The sequence below is a fragment of the Furipterus horrens genome, unplaced genomic scaffold (assembly GCF_987537825.1).
Source record: "Furipterus horrens unplaced genomic scaffold, mFurHor1.1.pri manual_scaffold_1, whole genome shotgun sequence".
NCBI classification, from domain to species: Eukaryota; Metazoa; Chordata; class Mammalia; order Chiroptera; family Furipteridae; genus Furipterus; species Furipterus horrens.
In genome coordinates, this window is record NW_028327171.1 from 22,860,614 (window position 1) to 22,878,374 (window position 17,761).

At 39.4% G+C, this 17,761-nt stretch overlaps 1 protein-coding gene across 1 annotated transcript in view; it reads right to left on the reverse strand.

Annotated features, from left to right (window-relative positions):
- PLCH1 (phospholipase C eta 1) overlaps window positions 1-17,761 on the reverse strand; it is a 178,493-nt gene that overhangs the window by 142,022 nt on the left and 18,710 nt on the right. Inside the window, exon 2 of the mRNA XM_090273080.1 lies at window positions 15,011-15,129. Within this exon, the coding sequence (XP_090129206.1) occupies window positions 15,011-15,089 (79 nt within the window). The 5' untranslated portion in view covers window positions 15,090-15,129. The remainder of the gene's footprint in view (window positions 1-15,010; window positions 15,130-17,761) is intronic.

The following is a 17,761-nucleotide window of genomic DNA, read 5'->3' on the forward strand; positions in this document are numbered from 1 at the left end:
TAAATAAATCTAGGTAAAGGATTTAGGGAGGTTCTTTGTTATATTCTTATTCTTGCAGCTTTTCTGTAAGGGTAAACGTATTCCTAAAGGAAAAACTAACACAACATAAAGGTCCCATAGGAGCATGGGGGGAGAGAGGGAGGAATAGGTAACAGCAAAGGGAGGCAAGGTCATAAGCTCTATACAGACAGGGGCTATTTCTCCTTTGTTAATGTTAACTGCTGAACCCCCAGTATAGAAACTAAATCAACAAATATTTAAGGCAAGAAGGAGAAAGGGAGCAACATTCCATGCTCAAACTAGTCTGGGGAATAAAGATCTGGGGCAGGGACAAATGATTGATAGTTATATCAGGGTCTAGGAGTCAGTGAGCTGCCTCTGTTTAGAATAAGACCAAGGCATCTTGTGAACATGGGTAAGTACCACACCCTGCTGTTCAGGACCTCGGTTCTCACCACTTACTAACAGTTCAGTTAGACCCACCATTTATCCTTCCCAAGCCTCAGGGTCCTCAATGATAGAATATGGAAGGTTACTGATTCATTCACCAAAAACTTACTGGGCATCTCCCATGTGCTAGGCATGTTGCCTGTTCCCTAGAGCTTTCCTTTTAGAAGGGATCCACAAACTGACTGCATTAAATAATTTTTTGAAGTCTTTTCCAGCCATAAAAATTCTACATAAAAACTCTGGAGCTTCTTACTTCAAAAATAAGCACAAATATTATAGCATAACCACTCTCTAACATCCTCATAGCAAAGGCATAGTCTCTTAAAGGTGAAAACCTGTTTGAGATGCCCTATGTTTCTTAAAAAGAAAAGAAAGAAAAAGAACCTGCCTACATAGGCAATGAAATGTTTGAGAGCACATATAACTAAGTCTTCTGCCAATAATCAAGTTAATTTTAGCGGCCAAAATCCTTATTCTTTGACAAGTCATACAAAAAGCAAGAATTTTAAAAATCCAACAAAGCTCTTTACTTAGGGAAAAAAACACTATAAAAGATAGGAACACTTTTTAAAGCAATAAATTTATCAATGAGGAAATAACTTTGAAGTGTAGATTAATAGTTAGTATTAAAATTAAAACATCAAGAGTATTTTAATTTTCTGCTCCATTAGTTCTCCTCATTCACAGTAACTAGCACAAAAACGGTTACAAAGGCTAATTTTGTTAAAGACCTTGGAGAAAAGAGGAAAGAATTGATCCTTCATGAATACTAAGGATGATAAAATAGGAAACCAATAACATTTTATCATGTTATATAAATTAATCCAATTTAGAAATAATTTAGTACTATGATTTATGCTGAACTTGTTATCTAGCCAAGAGAAATTTTTATATTAGTAGTATCAGAAACATGGTACCTACGGTGATCACATATTAAATCTATGCACTGATTTTTATAATTTAGGAGAAGTGGCAAGGGATAGGGGATCAAAAATATAATTAAAAATCAAAATAAGAGGTATATGAGAATATTATTTCCCAGATGGGTTCTCGGGAGATCAAACAGGCAGATATCTCTGAAGATGGTCTCAAACACAGGCTGCAAGTTTAGTTAATGAGACTAAAAGTGTTTGTCCTTGAAAAACAACCATCCTCCTGACACTGAGTGACACAATTCTCAAGGATCTGGATACTCTGATATTTTCAAGTAGATGCAAAGAAGGAACACTCTAAAGACTTAGCTTCTACAGCCAAAGGCCATTCATCTGTGGTTTTACAGGGCAGCAGCTTTACAAGCTTAATTCCCTAAAAACGACAAATGTTCTAAATGTCCTTTGGATTCATGGAGTCAACACTTTACCAGATAGTAAAATTACTACTTGATCTAAATGCTACATGGATTATACCACTCTATTTGCAAAGTTCAGCACCTGGCTCCCCACAGGGAGTTAACAGTCATTTATTAGCTTTGAACACACCAAAAAAGTAAATTGGATGCCAAAGGTAGGGAAGCCCTGCTGCCCACAGTAACAGGACAATCAGGGCCAATGTCCAAGACCCGCACCCCTCCAGCTCCTCTGCAATGAATACGTTCATACTCGCCTGGCCGATACACAAAGGCTTCGACACCCTTTCCTGTAAAATTCCTTTTATCTCACAATTACCCAATGCTATAAAGATCTAACCATTTGCAATAATCAAAAATGCAGAGATTTGCAAGATTTATCTCACAGAAAATTCACTTAGCATTTCATAATACTTAGCTCAGATCATAAAGACCAGTTAAGTGAGAATGGTAGAATGCTGACTTTTAGAATTAACCTTGCCACCAGCTGATGGTAAGAATATGCACCACTTACCTTCTCATCTATAAAAGGAGAGTGGTTTTAGTCAGAGGTTTATAATGTTTAGAAGGGGCAAGGAGTAAAAGATTACTTTGAAATGATGATGAAAGCTAATGACTTCGTTCACAGGAGGGAGTGCACAAATGGGTATGCATATATACACAGCGTTTCCCACAAGTTTTAAAGATTTCACAGATGTCCTAAAGCCAGCTATGTGTCCTGTTCCTAATCCCTCATTCGGATGGCTTCCCAGGTCCTCTCCAGTTCTGCTCTGCCAGGCATCGTCTTCCTATGTTTTAGACATAGTAGATTCAAAATATTAAGCCCATTCTACAAAGAAATTACCTGGCACTTGAAGTCCTTATGGAATCTGAGCATTGAGATAGCACTTGGGCTCTTTGTCATTAGCTGTACCCCTCACACACAAGTTTCCACCCTCTAAATGCTTCAGTTGGTGGAAAACAGTTCTCTTCCCCCACATGCCATCTATCTTCCCTGGACAATAGGGATTAAATCGCTCATTCAGAGGACTCAAGCTGCTCACGCTTCACAGCTACACAAAGCACGATCTTACTAAAATGCAGGTTCCAGTTAGGCTCGTTCTGGGTGGGGCTGTGAATCTGCATCTCTAACAAGCTCCAGGCACCACACCAGCAGATACCAGCTTTCAGTGCCATGTCCCCTTCTCTAAGCACCCCCTTCTCAGCCTAGGGCAACTCACCGCGGTATCTCTATGGCATCCTCTAATGGCCTCTAAAAGGTGTGGAAGCTTTTTTTAAAAAAAGTATTTTATTTATTTACTTTTAGAGAGAGAAGAAGGATGGGAGGAAGACAGGGAGGAAAAAAACATTGATGTGCAAGAGATACATTGATCTGTTGCCTCTCATATGTCCCCATCCGGGGACCTAGCCCACAACCCAGGGCCCGCAACCAAAGCATGTGCCCCTGACTGGGAATCGAACCAGCAAACTTTTAATTCACAAGCCAGAGCTCAGTCCACTAAGCTACACCGGCCAGGGCTTGAAACTCTTTTAAAAACTTCAAACCCACTCCTTCCGTTGCTTTAAAAGATACGAATTTTTGTAACATATCATTGTTTTACAATATTGGAAAAATCCTCGATTTTAAAGTATGACAAATTCCTTTGTGTCCCCCATTTCATCCTATGCACAAAGAAGGAGGTATCGTACAAAACAAGGGTGACCTGAGAAGACAAGATTTCTCCTTCACAACTCTGAAACTTCTCACACAGGGACGCTGCACATCAATTTTCTCATGTATAGAGCTGACAGAGGTAGAACAGATGTCTACAGGGCCTGACAAAGTTTGCCTTCCACAGTAAAATATGTATGCCTCTCTACGTCTCTAGGTACCCCTTCATTTTCCAAGGTGGATAACAGACAATTCTAATAACACTCAAGGTTGCATCTGATGTACTCCAAGTACTGTTCTCCCAATTTCTGTGTTTCATATTTATTTCTGTATCAATTCTTTAAATTATCCTGCTGTGAACAGTGTTGTCCTCAATATGAATTAATCAAAACAAAGCACTATTAATATATTCTTTGTTGCCTGCTGTTAAGGACCTTCCCAAAGTATTTTTGTTTACCAGCAGGAGGCCATAGATAGCACTGTGAAGTCAGTTAAGGCTCAAAGATACACTATCATTATATCATGTAACAGATATATTGGCTGTAAAGTTAAGACAAATCCCATTTTAAAAACACTATAAAAGAGTGATATTAAAAGGAATATGAAATAAATCTGATAAAAAAGAAAAAAATAACTACATGAAGGTGAACGTGCTACCGGCCCCATCATGGTTTTCATGTTATCAGTTTTGCCCAAATTAGCAAATACATACTGTATTAAATGAGTGAACTAATAATAACCTGATTTAGTTTATGGATCAGATCAATATTTTAGTCACTCAGCAACTTTAGTCCAGTGATTCTCACACTTCCCACTGCATCAAAATCACCTGACATAAATATATATAAATATATAGATAAAGATATAGAGATAAGGAATGGATGAATGAATGAAGACAGCTGGGTCTCAGCCCCCAAATATGATTTCACTGGGCTTGGGTAGAGCCCAACTATCTGTATTTTAAGCACTCCAGCATATTCTAATGTATAACCAGAGTTGAGAAATCACTGGGCTTTAGTTTTTAAATCATGTTAAGTGTAGTCTTAAAGCATATATTGAGATTAGAGACTTCTGTTTATTTTTTTCTGTACTCTCCAACTTTCCTACAGTGAGCTTGGGTTGCTATCATCAGAAAAAATAAAGTGAAAAACTTTTTTCCAAAGAAAACCAGCATCCATAAAATCCCAGGCATAAATGACTCTTTTACATTTCCTATTTCTTCTATATTCTAACACACTATTTGTTAGATGCCCCTCTTCCCATACCTACACGATTGGTACAATGGGCTGTCATCACACGAATATAATCATTATCAAATTCATAAATTCTATAGTTCCATTGAGAAAATATGCATTTGTCACCTGAAGTCTGGGGTTTTCAACCCACCACAATCACCAGAGCAGTTCTAAAAATTCCCGCAGGACCTGGCTACATTGCAGACCAATTAAATCAGGACTAAACCTCTGGGCTAAGACCCACACAACAGCCCTATATATATCCTCGAGTGATTCCAATGTGTAGCCAAGGCTGGATACCGTTGGCTTAAAGCATTAATTAATTACCAGTCTCCACATCTGAAGAGAATAAGCTTCTGCTAGCTTAAAAGCACAATATCTTGAAACTCTTACACTGGTGTAATTTCAAAGAATGACTGGTTATTTGTGAATATGCATTGATGTCCAATTTCAAGTGGGCAATGAGTAAAAATAAAACAATAAATAATAAATGTGCTCACTATCCTTCCTTTTCACTGGGCAGTCACTATCTTCTGCATTTAAATACAAGAAATTCTCAGAACACTGTTATGTTGTATATTCTGATCAAAAGATGAATACAGGAAAACAAAACAGAATTAAAAGCATCTTCACAGGTTCTACCTTTATCCTACCAAGTTGGTGTTTTTTTTCTGGGTAACTCTGCTACCCAGAAGTCAGCACTGTACTCTCATATTGCCTGAGATTCTTCTACAAAAGGTCTAGACGTTGATCATTTTCCTTGTCTATAAATCTGAAAAGTGCATTTTTATAACTTTTAAAGAAGCCTATCCTGTTTGATTATTCTCCTCATGTATCCCCAGGCCTCTGTTCCTCCTCTCTTACTGAGAAAATTGGTGCTTTTGTGTTTGCAGGTTCATTTTATGCTCTCTGGGGTAAATATTAATCCCTAGACAACACTTCCATGACGAGATTTTCAGACACAAGCAGCAGAGAATATTAATAGTATGCAACATACTGCAATTAAACAGCTTTACTAATAGTGGTACGTTTTTAGCAAAACCTCCATTTTCAGAGTTGAACAAAATAAACACACAGATAACCAACATGAAAATTCTGGAAAGTATTAAATGAATTTAAAAAGTCTAAAAATTCTGTTAAAGAAATGGGTTTGTCCTTTTCCATTTGAAGGCATTATACAGTTGTAATAATCTTTTCTAAAGCACACTAGGATTCTCAGCAGAAGTGGCCTTTTCCTTCTCAGTCTCAGGAAAGAGTGGTTTACGGGTATTCTTTTGTTCAAGGAAAGGAAAGGGCTTGCAGCCAGAGAAATGATGCATTCCACAGCACAAAGATTCAAAGCCAACCTTAACAGAGTACCAAAATAATGAAACAGGAAGTGGTTCTTATCTCCCCTATTAAATGAGTAAAGTCATTCAGTCATATTTTATTGAGCACCTATTGTATGTGATGCACTCTACTTTGTACTGGAGATAGGAGTCACAGTAGTCTTTGTCTCCTGTAACTTTGAAGGTTGGGGGTGGGGGGATAAAAATTAAATTGTTATCACAAAATTAATAGCAATAATGCAATAAGGCAGCAATGCCCGGAGATAGGAGAGCATAACACAGGGAAATTGGAAAAGGCTTCTCTGCAGAAGGGATCTTTACTCAGATCTGAAGCATGAGTGAAAAGCTGGCTGAGTGAAGAAAGAGTAAGATTTGTGGACCGAAAACATAAAGGTTGATGTAGCTGGGGTGCAAAGAAGGAGAGAAAGGTGCAATAGGGCTGGCGAACCAGCCAGCTACCAGTGGGGAAGTGGGAGTTCTGCTCCAGACAAGGTGAGTCTAAAGAGCTGGAAGGCATCAGTGGAGCCATCAGGTAAGAGGATGGAAATCTGTGTATGGAGCACAGAGGGGTTATCTAAGGCAAGGACACACTGTTGAGAGTTATCAGCATATAAGCGGGAGTTAAAACTGTGGGTGTGGGTGAAACACACACCAGCCTATAGGCTTTAAATTAAAAATTTTAATATCCCTTTGAAACAACAATTGGGCTTTGTAATAACCCCAAACATACTTGCTAAAAGAATGAGCCCTAAGAAAATATAGTATAAACTATCACAGGTCTACCGGGATGAATTTTCATTTACACAATATAAACGGACTAACAAGAACTTTCTTTGTTTTGATAGATGAGAGACAGGAGGGTTTTCTTTTTTATTCTCATTATTATTATTACAAATGTAATCACTAATAATTATTACTGTGGTCCAAGAAAGAAATCTGAATCTTTTATATAACTAAATTAAATAATTATGTTGTCCTGGAAGAACCCTAAATCTACTCATGGAATTTCACTCACCCATCAATCTGTGTATAATTTAGGCAGAGGCTAGGAAAACACAATTGGGGAAGTGAGGGCGAAGAGGTAAATTAATTATAATTATAGAAATTCAGCTTAAAGAACAAAGGCTTAAATTTGTAAACAGATCTAATGAGAAATAATTGTCACAAGTAACCGCTTAAAATGTGAGAAGTCTGCAAATCTGAAAAGTTGACTGTGTATTAGACATTTTTCTAACTTAGTAATTATAAAATTGGTATTTTCCAGCATAAAGGAATAAAATCATTAAGGACCTTTCTGCTTGGCTGGACTCCCAATGGCCATAGGTTTAAGAGAAAGAATTTGAGAGTCAATGGCAAAGGCCAGCCACGAATCTCCCTGAATGCAAAAGGCTCATTTCAGACAACTCAGGCTAAAGCTTCAAAGACTGAACATTATTACTTCTCATACACCTGGGCTTCCCGGTATCCAGATCTTCAATCTGCTATTTTCTTATGCATCATACAGAGTCTGAATAACCTCAATATAGAAAGCATGACATACCCAGCAAAATCTCCCCACCAAATTAGATTCCCAATGGGGAAAAGAGGCTGAGATATCTCAACATGGATTTTTATAAATCTACCATGTCGCTTGGTTCTGATCAATCCAGCTACACAACCTTGCAAGAAGCAAGCACAATAAAGAACACCCACATCAGTACCTTTGGGGAAATGAAGTCAACCAAGCCAAAATGTTAATGGACAAGGACCAGCCTGCAGTGGCTCTACAAGGGTCAAGGAGAATGGCCAGGGGTAAGGAGTGGTGGAATTTCATCCATTCAAAATTGCATTACCTGAGCCCCTATTATGTGTACATACAACGAGGTGCCTGGATTGGCAGAGATGGCCTCACCCCAGAGACAAGCAGCGGGAAGCACTACAAAAAAATGATTCAGAGATTTCCTATGGCAGATGTTTACGGGAGCAACCCCCATCACAGTGAGAAATGAGACTGTAGTTAATAGATTTGGCAAGAGAAAGAGGACAACTTTGTGCTCCATCCCATCCTCCACAGCCCACAGCAGTCTGCACGACTCAAGGAGCAGAAACACAGAGATAAGAGAAAGGGCAGGGGCCAGACAGTTGCTGAAGTATCCTCAGGGCAAAGGGAGCCATGCCTCTGCCAGACGGAATTAGGAATGGACAATGGCGCGGCTGAAGAGAGAGAGGTGGGCTCTGAAGAGAGAGAGAGGTGGGTCCTCCCTGAAGAGCTCTAGGGACAGAGGAGGCCAATGTAAAACTAAACATCTGCAGAAGATGGAGCCAGAGGGACTGTTGATCACCTCACTGCCACTGACACACCAGGGTGAGTTGGAGACCTTTGCTTCCCCCATCTCGTCTCTCACCTCTGAACCAAAATTTAAGGAGACAGTACCTGAATTTCCCTTCAAGGGGAAGAACAGTAGCAGAGACAGATGAACTACCCTTAACCCCCAACATCCAGATCAGGCACCTGTGTTGGGGTAAGGGAGGAGATGGGATCTGAATGAGTTTGAGAGTTAACATTTTAAACTGGATGAGACCTTCGACAACCAAAAGTAGCCAAAAAGTAATAAGAGTCTGCCCAAGATGTGGCAAAGCATACTTTTAAAAGAATTAATTGGAGAAAAATAAACAACTTCATATGTATGCTACACTAAGTTGAGAATGTTCACTAAACCAGCTCTAAATGGAATGCCCATCACGGAGCAAGACCAGTACAAAAGAAATGAACTTTAAATTTGAAAATATAAATAGCATTTCACTGAGGCTTTTGTTGAGAATGTTCTACATCCCCAAGAAATGGAGGAAGAGCACATGCTCCCAAAATGTCATGGAGTAACTTTGCTGCATACCAGCTCACACTTAAGGTTATTTCCTTTGTAAGGGCTGCCTCTGGTTTATCTCACTCAAGGGAAGAGGAAAAATGCATAAATCCAATTGGCCAGTTAATTCACAGCAGATTCTTCAATTAGTCTCTGTTTAAGAGTGGGGTGAGGAGCAGAGGTAGAGAGACAAGTGTTCTTAAAATTTTAGCACTTGGGAGTTTAGAGGTCATTTGTCCTAAATCACAGCATTTTACTGACATGGAAACTTAGTCCCAAAGGAACAACTCACCCAAAGCAACCCAGCTGGATGGCAGTCCCTGCAAGGGGCCACGCCTTGCTAAACCTTGGTATGTTTGCAAGATGTACCTGAAAAGATACCTGCCCTCAAAGCTTTCTGCCTGATGGCCATCACTAGAGGGTGGAGCTAAAGCGAAATCTACTGCACAAGGCTCTTTCCAGAATTAGTTCTATTATAATCTATCACATTTAAATGACTCAAGTATATTTTCTCCCTTAAAGCCTACCTCCCTCTTTTTAATCCTTTTTCTCAACTTGTCTTTGAAATTTTTTCCATGCAATGTTCCTCTCTAAGAGATAGTATTTTTTATCTTAATGCTCACAAAATCTTGATTATAATTGCATTAATAGGAATTTATGTGCACTGATACTTCCTGGTCCTAGAAGAGTATATTTACATAGTCATTGGCTGGAAAAGCTAGGCTTTGGCTCAGTAAAGAAGTGACACTCTAATATAAAATCTGGTAATACCCTTAATCCCCTAAAAGCAGGCAGGCTGCATAAGTCAGAACTTGCTAATAAAGTAGCCTAATTTATTAGAACCATAATTCACTTCTGCGTAATTCCACTCTCTTTTCACATCTACCAGGCAGAATCTGGCATTCTTCTTTGTCCAATGAGATGGAATTCCAGTGAAGGGGTATAAATATATAATGACACTTGACTGGAAAGCATGCTTGTCAGTCCCAGCTATTGGCCCCTCCATGGTAAGGAAGAACTCATGAGCATCCTACACACACACACACACACACACACACACACACACACACACACTCACACACACACACACACCCTCCCTCCCTTCCTAAAGGAAAATGTAGCTTTTTGCCCGTGCAGAGCTAACTACAAAGTTTATCATTAAAAGGGAATCTTGCTTCCTCTTCAACCCCATCTTCAGCCATTCCTTCCCACATTCCCACACCCAGACCTGCAGGACCCTCCCCTTGACCACACACCCATCCACGTTGCTGCTAGAAGGGGACTTTGGAATCTGGCAAAACCTTCATTTTGGAGAAGGGGAAATTAAGGGTCTCCTAGGTGACAAAGGCGACACGAGTTAGTAAAACTGGAAACAAAACGAGTCTCCAGGATCCCATTCCAGCCTACTTTCCTTTACAAACTAGCAGTCCAATTTCTGTCCTCATTCCACTGACTAGGCCTCTGGCCATAAAGGGGAGGCTCAATTAAAAAGAAGTTTATTTAATTAAACTAAATTAATTAGTAAGGCAAAGTAAAAGGACATATGAGGCACTTTTTGAAAATATATACTATATAAATATTTCTTTGATAAGAGAACTATTCTTATTTTTATCCCTAGATAGTAAGAGATATTCATAATTCTTTTTTTTAAACTTTTATTAGTATTTGTTTTACTCTGAATTTACTCCCAGGCCACAGGTTCTTGTTTCTTCAGTTTCTTCTGGGATATCTTTTTCTTCTGTGCAGCCTCCTTGTCTGGGTGAGGAACAACCTGCTCTTTTTCAGCAGGATTGTCTCACTGTGGCAGGGAGAGCTCACATGTGGGTTAATCTGCCCATGAGCTCTGTAAGTTCTGTGCCATGTCTTGGGAGCTTTGTTCACCTGCTCAATGACCAGAGAATCTACATGTAAACCCTTAAGTTCAGCATTACTCGCTGCACTTGTAAACACGCGCAGCAAAAATTCAGCACTCTTTTTGCGCCACTGACTCTGTGTCCAGACTGACCTGCCAACTCCACCACTGTAACAACAGACTTGCTTCTGGAAAGGGACATTCTCCAGATACTTGGCAACTTTTCAGATAGGCATACCCTTGATGGCCTGTGCAGCTTCAGGAGTGTTCCCAAAGTGAACACAAAGATTTGAACCTCTTGATTGGCATGATTTTGTGGGGTTTTCTATGTCAAGTGAGTAGCCAACCATTTTCAGAGGTCACCTCTGGCTGCTTTTGGGAAGAGCGAGACACTCATGATTCAATTCAAAATATTTCCAGCCTAGATTTGTGACAGCCATTCAGAAACATTCACATGTTAAGAAACAACAAGTCCAAAATGGAGTCACTTGTGCTAAGCCCCATATCAGCAAACAAGATTTAATGCCTAACCGAACTGCAGTTACAACTTTCTTCAGGAATATAATCTTAAACAGTCAGCCTGGAATTTCCTGGTCAACACCAATGAGGTAATAATCCTCCTAACAAAACTTCTTGTCCCCAAAGATAGGTGACCCTGCTCAAAATAACCTTCTTTTATTTACAAGTTCCTTGTCCCACCCCCTGTCTTCCTTTAAAAACCTTTCCCTTTCTATAGCCCTCGGGAGCTCCCTTCTACTTGCTAGATGGGAATGCAGTCCAAATTTGTGAATTTATCAATAAAGACAATCAGATCTTTGAAATTTACTTGACTGAATTTTTAAGTAACACCTATAAAACATGATAGCAACAGAAATAAATTTCAATATGGTAAGTTGGGATGATACCATAATAACTTATGGGAAAGCAATTAATAATTTTTTCCAACATCACAATTATAACTAGCAATGCCTGAAATCAAAAATTAAGTCACCTCCAAGTATATTCTATTAAGGAAATCAAATGTTTGGAAAAGCTTATGTGCATAAGAAATTCTACCTATTAATTTAAAAATACACTGATCATTGGTTTAAAAGCTTGTGTCCCAGGTCAAAAAAATGTTGCAATTCACTGCAACCAAGAGAAACAGCTGAAAGCATAGGTAATTTTTAAATAAGAAAACTTTGATGAATGTATAAGCCATTAAAAAGTTCATACTACACTAATCACTCTTTGCCCAAGTTTTCTTTAACTTAATCTTTATTGTATTTTTCTCCATTACCATTTAGTCCCCTTATTACCCCATCCAGGTTTTTTTCTATTTCAAACACATCAGGAGAATAAAAGCCAAGTAGGGAAAAACTCCAGTGATTGGCTTCTTTGATAAGAACATAATCCCTTTGCATTCAATAGATCACCTAAAAGTCTGGGCAAAGGACAGAGAAGAGGGAAATACAAAGCAACTTCTCATAATTCTTACGTGGGTTCCTCTCATCACCGAACACAGAATTAAGTCACCTCAACCAGCTCATTTCTGGTGAACAGCAGTCACCATTGTCCTAACTTTTCCAGACATCACATTTCTACACCAGGATTGTGGCAAGAATGAAACTGATAGAAGACTGGACGGAAAAAGACTATTAAAAAGTGCTTCTCTTTGGGTTGTGGGTTGGTGGGTAATATTCTAAATCGTTTCCAATGAGAACCATACCTCCTCTGTACTCATAAAATAAGCCTATGAATACGCTTCACGAGCTATGGAATAGTATACATCAGTCATGTTTTTATTGTTGCTTTTGTTGACCATTTTAACCCGCATAGCCCTCATTTTAATGTAGGTCTTTTCTCCTGGGAATTCCACTTGAATCTGTGTGTAAAAGTCAGGCTGGCATGATTTGCACATCCAAGTCTGTATATTCTACAAGTCTATCATCTTGCAGGGAAAATGGTTATTTTCTGTTTATAATGGAGAGCTTTGTTTCTTTTTGTTTTGATTGATATGGTAATATAAGAACAATTATTGGCAAACAGAAGTCCCTCTAAAAGAATCTGACATTTCTGACTCAACATGTCCTGTCCCTTTCTTCTCTCAGAAATGTTTTGAAGTCCTCTACAAAGATATTATCACTGGAGCTCCCTTGACTTAAAATATACCAAGAATCCTTACAACAGTCTATTAAGTTAAATAAGTTCCTGTCTTAACAACATTAATCTTCTACAGAGGTAAAGGGCAGAGGCATCATTCTTTCCTGAATTACATATTCTTAGGTATAAAAATCCAAAATCATATTTTACGCTCTCAGAAATACTTAAAGCTACTGCTTTATTTTAAATGAATAGAACCATAATTCTAATTGGCTTTAATCGTTTTCAACTTGGGCAGATGTAAAACCTCTACGTCCTTTCAAAAAAAAGTAATTCTTGCATGGAAGAAGTCATCTGTTCATATTTTAAGCATTCTACTGCCCTCTTGTGTATCTCATGTTTAGTGAAAAGGTGGCTCACAAAATAACGAATTCTAATTCTCAGAACTACTTCAATGGGATCTCAAAAATTAAAACTCAAGAGAACCCCAAAATTCATCAAAACTAGCACTTTCATTTCACAGAGGAGGGAAATAATTATGTAATTTGCTCAAATCAAGATCACATACAGCAAGTTAATAGCAGAGCAAGTCTGGTTAAATAGAAATTCAACCTCTCTGAGGGCTAAATTCTCTACTGAAATGGAGATGACGGCATGGCAGGCAACAGGGGGGTTCGGGAGCTAGGCAGAACATAGTCTGAATTTTAGAACTCTACTTCACAACCTCTCCCAAGCCTCCGTGTTCCTCATCCACAAAATAGGAAAAATAATAACTATTGCAAGGTACTGAAATAATTCAATATAACAATGATTATCAAGCCCTCGGCATAAATATCTGCAAAATGGTAATACACTAAGTGGTTATACAACCATAAAAATCCATAAGAAATGGTTTCTAAATCATTATAAACTTGAGACCTCTGGACAAAGGTGTTCTGAAATAATGTATGAAGGCATTTAAATCTGAACTTCTTCAAAACTGGCATAATATAAAACTTGAAAAAATGAAGCTAGTGTTTCTTCAACTATCATATTTCTAATTTTTTTAATGCAAATAAAGTTCTGAGAGAAAATACCGCACAGCAAACACTGTATGTGAGAGATGAAGCAATGAATAGAACTCTTAGATGAGGGTTACAGAAAAACAAAGCAGAACTCGGGGTGCCCTGGTGTTAAGTCGCAATTCCGTTGTCTCCTTTGCTAAGGGCCCTTCCTACCCCGCTGCAACGCCAAGAGCCAGCCTGCAGAGGTGGAGGCAGGAATTTTAGTTCTGACCTTGCTAATAATTAGCTACATCAACTTGGGCCGGTCATTTTATCTCTGCTTCCCTTTCTTGACCTGTAAAATAAAAGCATCCTCTACCTAGTAAAATCCTATAGTATGGCAGTATAATGAACATGGAAAAGCAGTGTAAACTCTAAAGTGCTTTAATAAAGTAAGGTTCAGTTTGTTATCTTAAACTTAACCTGAAGTAATAAAAACACTGTCACTAAACTGAGAAAGAAAAACCAAACTTAGAAAGTTGAAGGCAGCGTAGATGATAGGATTCTGTCAAACATCACTCCACTCCCTTTGAAATCTCTTTTTTCCTGCTACAGTTCCACTGGCTTTTGATAGAGATTACTCCAAAATTCTGGCAACACATAAATCTTTGACTCTTAAATAAATTTCACTCAAGGGTATCCTGATAGCAGGATTGACAGAGCTTATCCCTGACTGTCTACCACAGCATAAACACACCAGAGCCAGGTAAAGGCAATCAGTCTTCGTGTGCCATGCCAGTGACTAATAATGGTTACTCTGTGATTTACAGCTGCAGTAATCCACCCTGATAGTGATAGTTAAGTGCTGTGAACTGCTCTGTCCTGGTTTTATATGTGGCCTGATAGAAGGCACACACTGTGCCTGTAATAAGCACTGATTGATGATCCACAGATTCCAAGCATCAGAAAGGGGCACTGCCGGAGTTGACAGCGTAGTAGAAGAGATAAGGCACTGATATAAACTAACCTGCAAAGTAGAAAGTGATAGCACCATGGTGGTTACAGGGCTGGGGGCACACTGCTTACGACGTGGGTTCTTGGTAATTACCCATAAACAAGTTAACTGAAGCTCTTGGTTCAACCCAACAATTACACCACACTTGCATCCAGAGTGCTGTAATAAAAGTGCTGTCAGAAACAAAATAAAAGATCCATCTACATAAATACAAAAGGCAGCTCACCGTGAAACATGCTGTTGTCCACCAGAAAATGCCTGCAGTATTGCACACAGTGCCTTTTCTCCAAGTTCCAGTAACTCATTGTCGGAAGATTTCTGGCACAGCATCAAAACCAAATTGCTCTGTCAAGGGAAACGGAATGAGAGAAAAATGAAGAAAATGACAGCCACATGTTCACACTGGTGACATAATGCCATTAGTTACCCAGCATTGCAGGCAACACGTCCAGCATACAACTTATCCACGCACAGAGCTGGAACCCCCCAGGTCCTACAAATTTCTCACGAGTCTTCCCAGGGGGTAGAGTGTCGATTAGCATATAGCTGCTGTCTACAGAGAAAGTAAATCTAACAGGGAACAAATTTCAGGACTGGTTTGTGTGCCCCAGGCTTCAGCCACATTCAGCCAGGACCCAAACTCATCAATGATGGTAACTTCTCAGGATGTTGCAGTAGCAGGAAGGGAGGTGACTAACAGAAGGGTGACAGTCACTTCCAGTTGCTGAATTTTGTGTCAGTACCTGCCCCCACCCCCCCACCTTCTGGTCGACTACACAATCCATGGAGAGCTTGGAAATTATAAGTGTCCATGTAGCCCTGGAGAAGCCATACCCAGGAACACTTGTCTCCTGGCCCTGGCTCAGTGCATTGAGCACTGGCCTAAGAACCAAAAGGTTGCCGGTTCGATTCCCCATCTGAGCATATGCCAGGGACGCAGGCCAGGTCTGCAGCTGGGGACGGTGCAAGAGGCAACCAATTTATGTTTCTCTCACACATCAATGTTTTTCTCCTTCTCTTATTCCCTTCTCTCCCCTCCCCTCAAAAAGTAAATAAACTCTTTTTTAAAATATAAATAAATAAAAAAATTTTTTAAAAGCTTGCCTCCCTCTTTCGGATTATTCACAGGTGTCCACCCAGGCTGAATGTGTCGGTGAAACTAGAACCGAGCACAGGCCTCCAGCAAGGTGACCAATCACTGCCTGCTTCTCCATCGGGCTTGCCCTCCGCAGACAGATTTCTCTGCTAACTAGAGCAAGGACTTGAAAAGCAGAGATCCGAACTGATGAATTAAACTCCTCCAAAAGCCGACGTGCATAACCCCGAACAAGGCCCCCTTTGTTCGCAGGATTTGGCTAAAGCAACTTTTCAGAATTCCATCTTCTCTTCTGGTCACAGAATAAAGCCAGGCAAAACTCAAGCAAGGCACGCATGATGGAAAACCCACAGGTGGAAAACAATTTGTCATCTGTCCTATTAAACCAACCTAGAGTTTTGTAAAGTACTCTAGGACGCAAAGCCGGCCCCTGGGTGAAAATAAATAAATAAATAATCAGAGCTTTGTCTATTCACTTAGAGAACAATTGGGGAAAGCTCCCAAGGCTTTTGCCAGAGCTTTCCCTGGCTCCCTCAGGCTCATTCTTAACCCTCCCCAACAGTGATCTAATCTCACTAACTTCAGCTTATCCTACCTTTGCTCTGGCTCCAGGTTCTTCTAGCCTCTTCCCCTCCTGGCTAAGTCTGGCTGCTTCCTGCTCCCTCAGGCTGAAAATGAGTCCCAGCACTCTAAGATAAAACCTCCTATGGACCCAATTATAAAATGTGACAGAAAACGGCAGATTAGGGAAACAACCCCCCTCACCTGCCCTCTCCTCTCTCCACCAAGCACTGCATACTACCAAGATGTCTTCTCTAAAAAAGTACGTAGGTATATAAATAATGCAGTTATACATGTTTTTTTTTTTAAACTAGTGAAATTCATCAAGTTTTTTTTTTTTTAATTGAAAGTCCCCTCTTCCCTCATTTAATGTCCTTTTCCAGGAATAACCAATGTTTGGTGTGTATCATTCCAATTCTTTTCTATGCATTTATATATGTATACAAACACACATATATATTATAAATACACATATATGTAAGCAATTTTGAAGACAAAATAGTCTATATTTTTAATAAGAACTTTTTCCAAGAATTGGGAATAATCTCAGTAATATCAGTAGTAACTATTTCCTACAAAGAGTGTATTTATAATTTATATTAGAAATATTTTAAGTTACATGGAATTAAAGAAGACCCTATCTGTATTCATGATCATTTTTTCTTACTAACTTGATCTTACGATTTCACATGTCATCCTTTGTTCATTCTCAGTTCAAGAAGCTTAGTGGAATCAGAAGAAGAAAGAATATTATGCATTTGTATACAGTTAGCAAAACACATAGACATACCTGTCTGTCATTAGGCTTCCTTTCAACGGGATGAAATAAGGAGGAGGGGTTGTTACATTAGGGTGATTCACCCATGCTGCTAGGAAAAGGTAGATAGATATAAGGCTTGAACTCTTATCTTCAGATTGCAAACCCAAGATTCTAGCCATGACAGGCTAGAAGGAACTAAAATGTTCTGCAATGTGGTGGCTTTTAAACATGTCCTATAAAGTCTTGTACACTTCTCCCTTTCAAACCATAGAAGAATCTAATTTGCCTTCCCCTTTGGCTATGGGCTGGACTCAGTGGTTTATTTTTAACAAAATCAGTCAGAATGGATGCTATGAGGCTTCCAAGACTAGGTCATAAAAAGGATACAGCTTCTGACTGCCTCCCTGTCTCTCTCAGGATGCTTGCGCTGGGAACCCAGCCACCAAGTTGTAAGAAATCTCAGGTGCAAATGTTCCAGCTGACAGCCCTAGCTAGGCCCTCAGCCAACAACTAACGTCAACCATAGACATGTGAGTGAATAAACCTGCCAAAGATTCTAA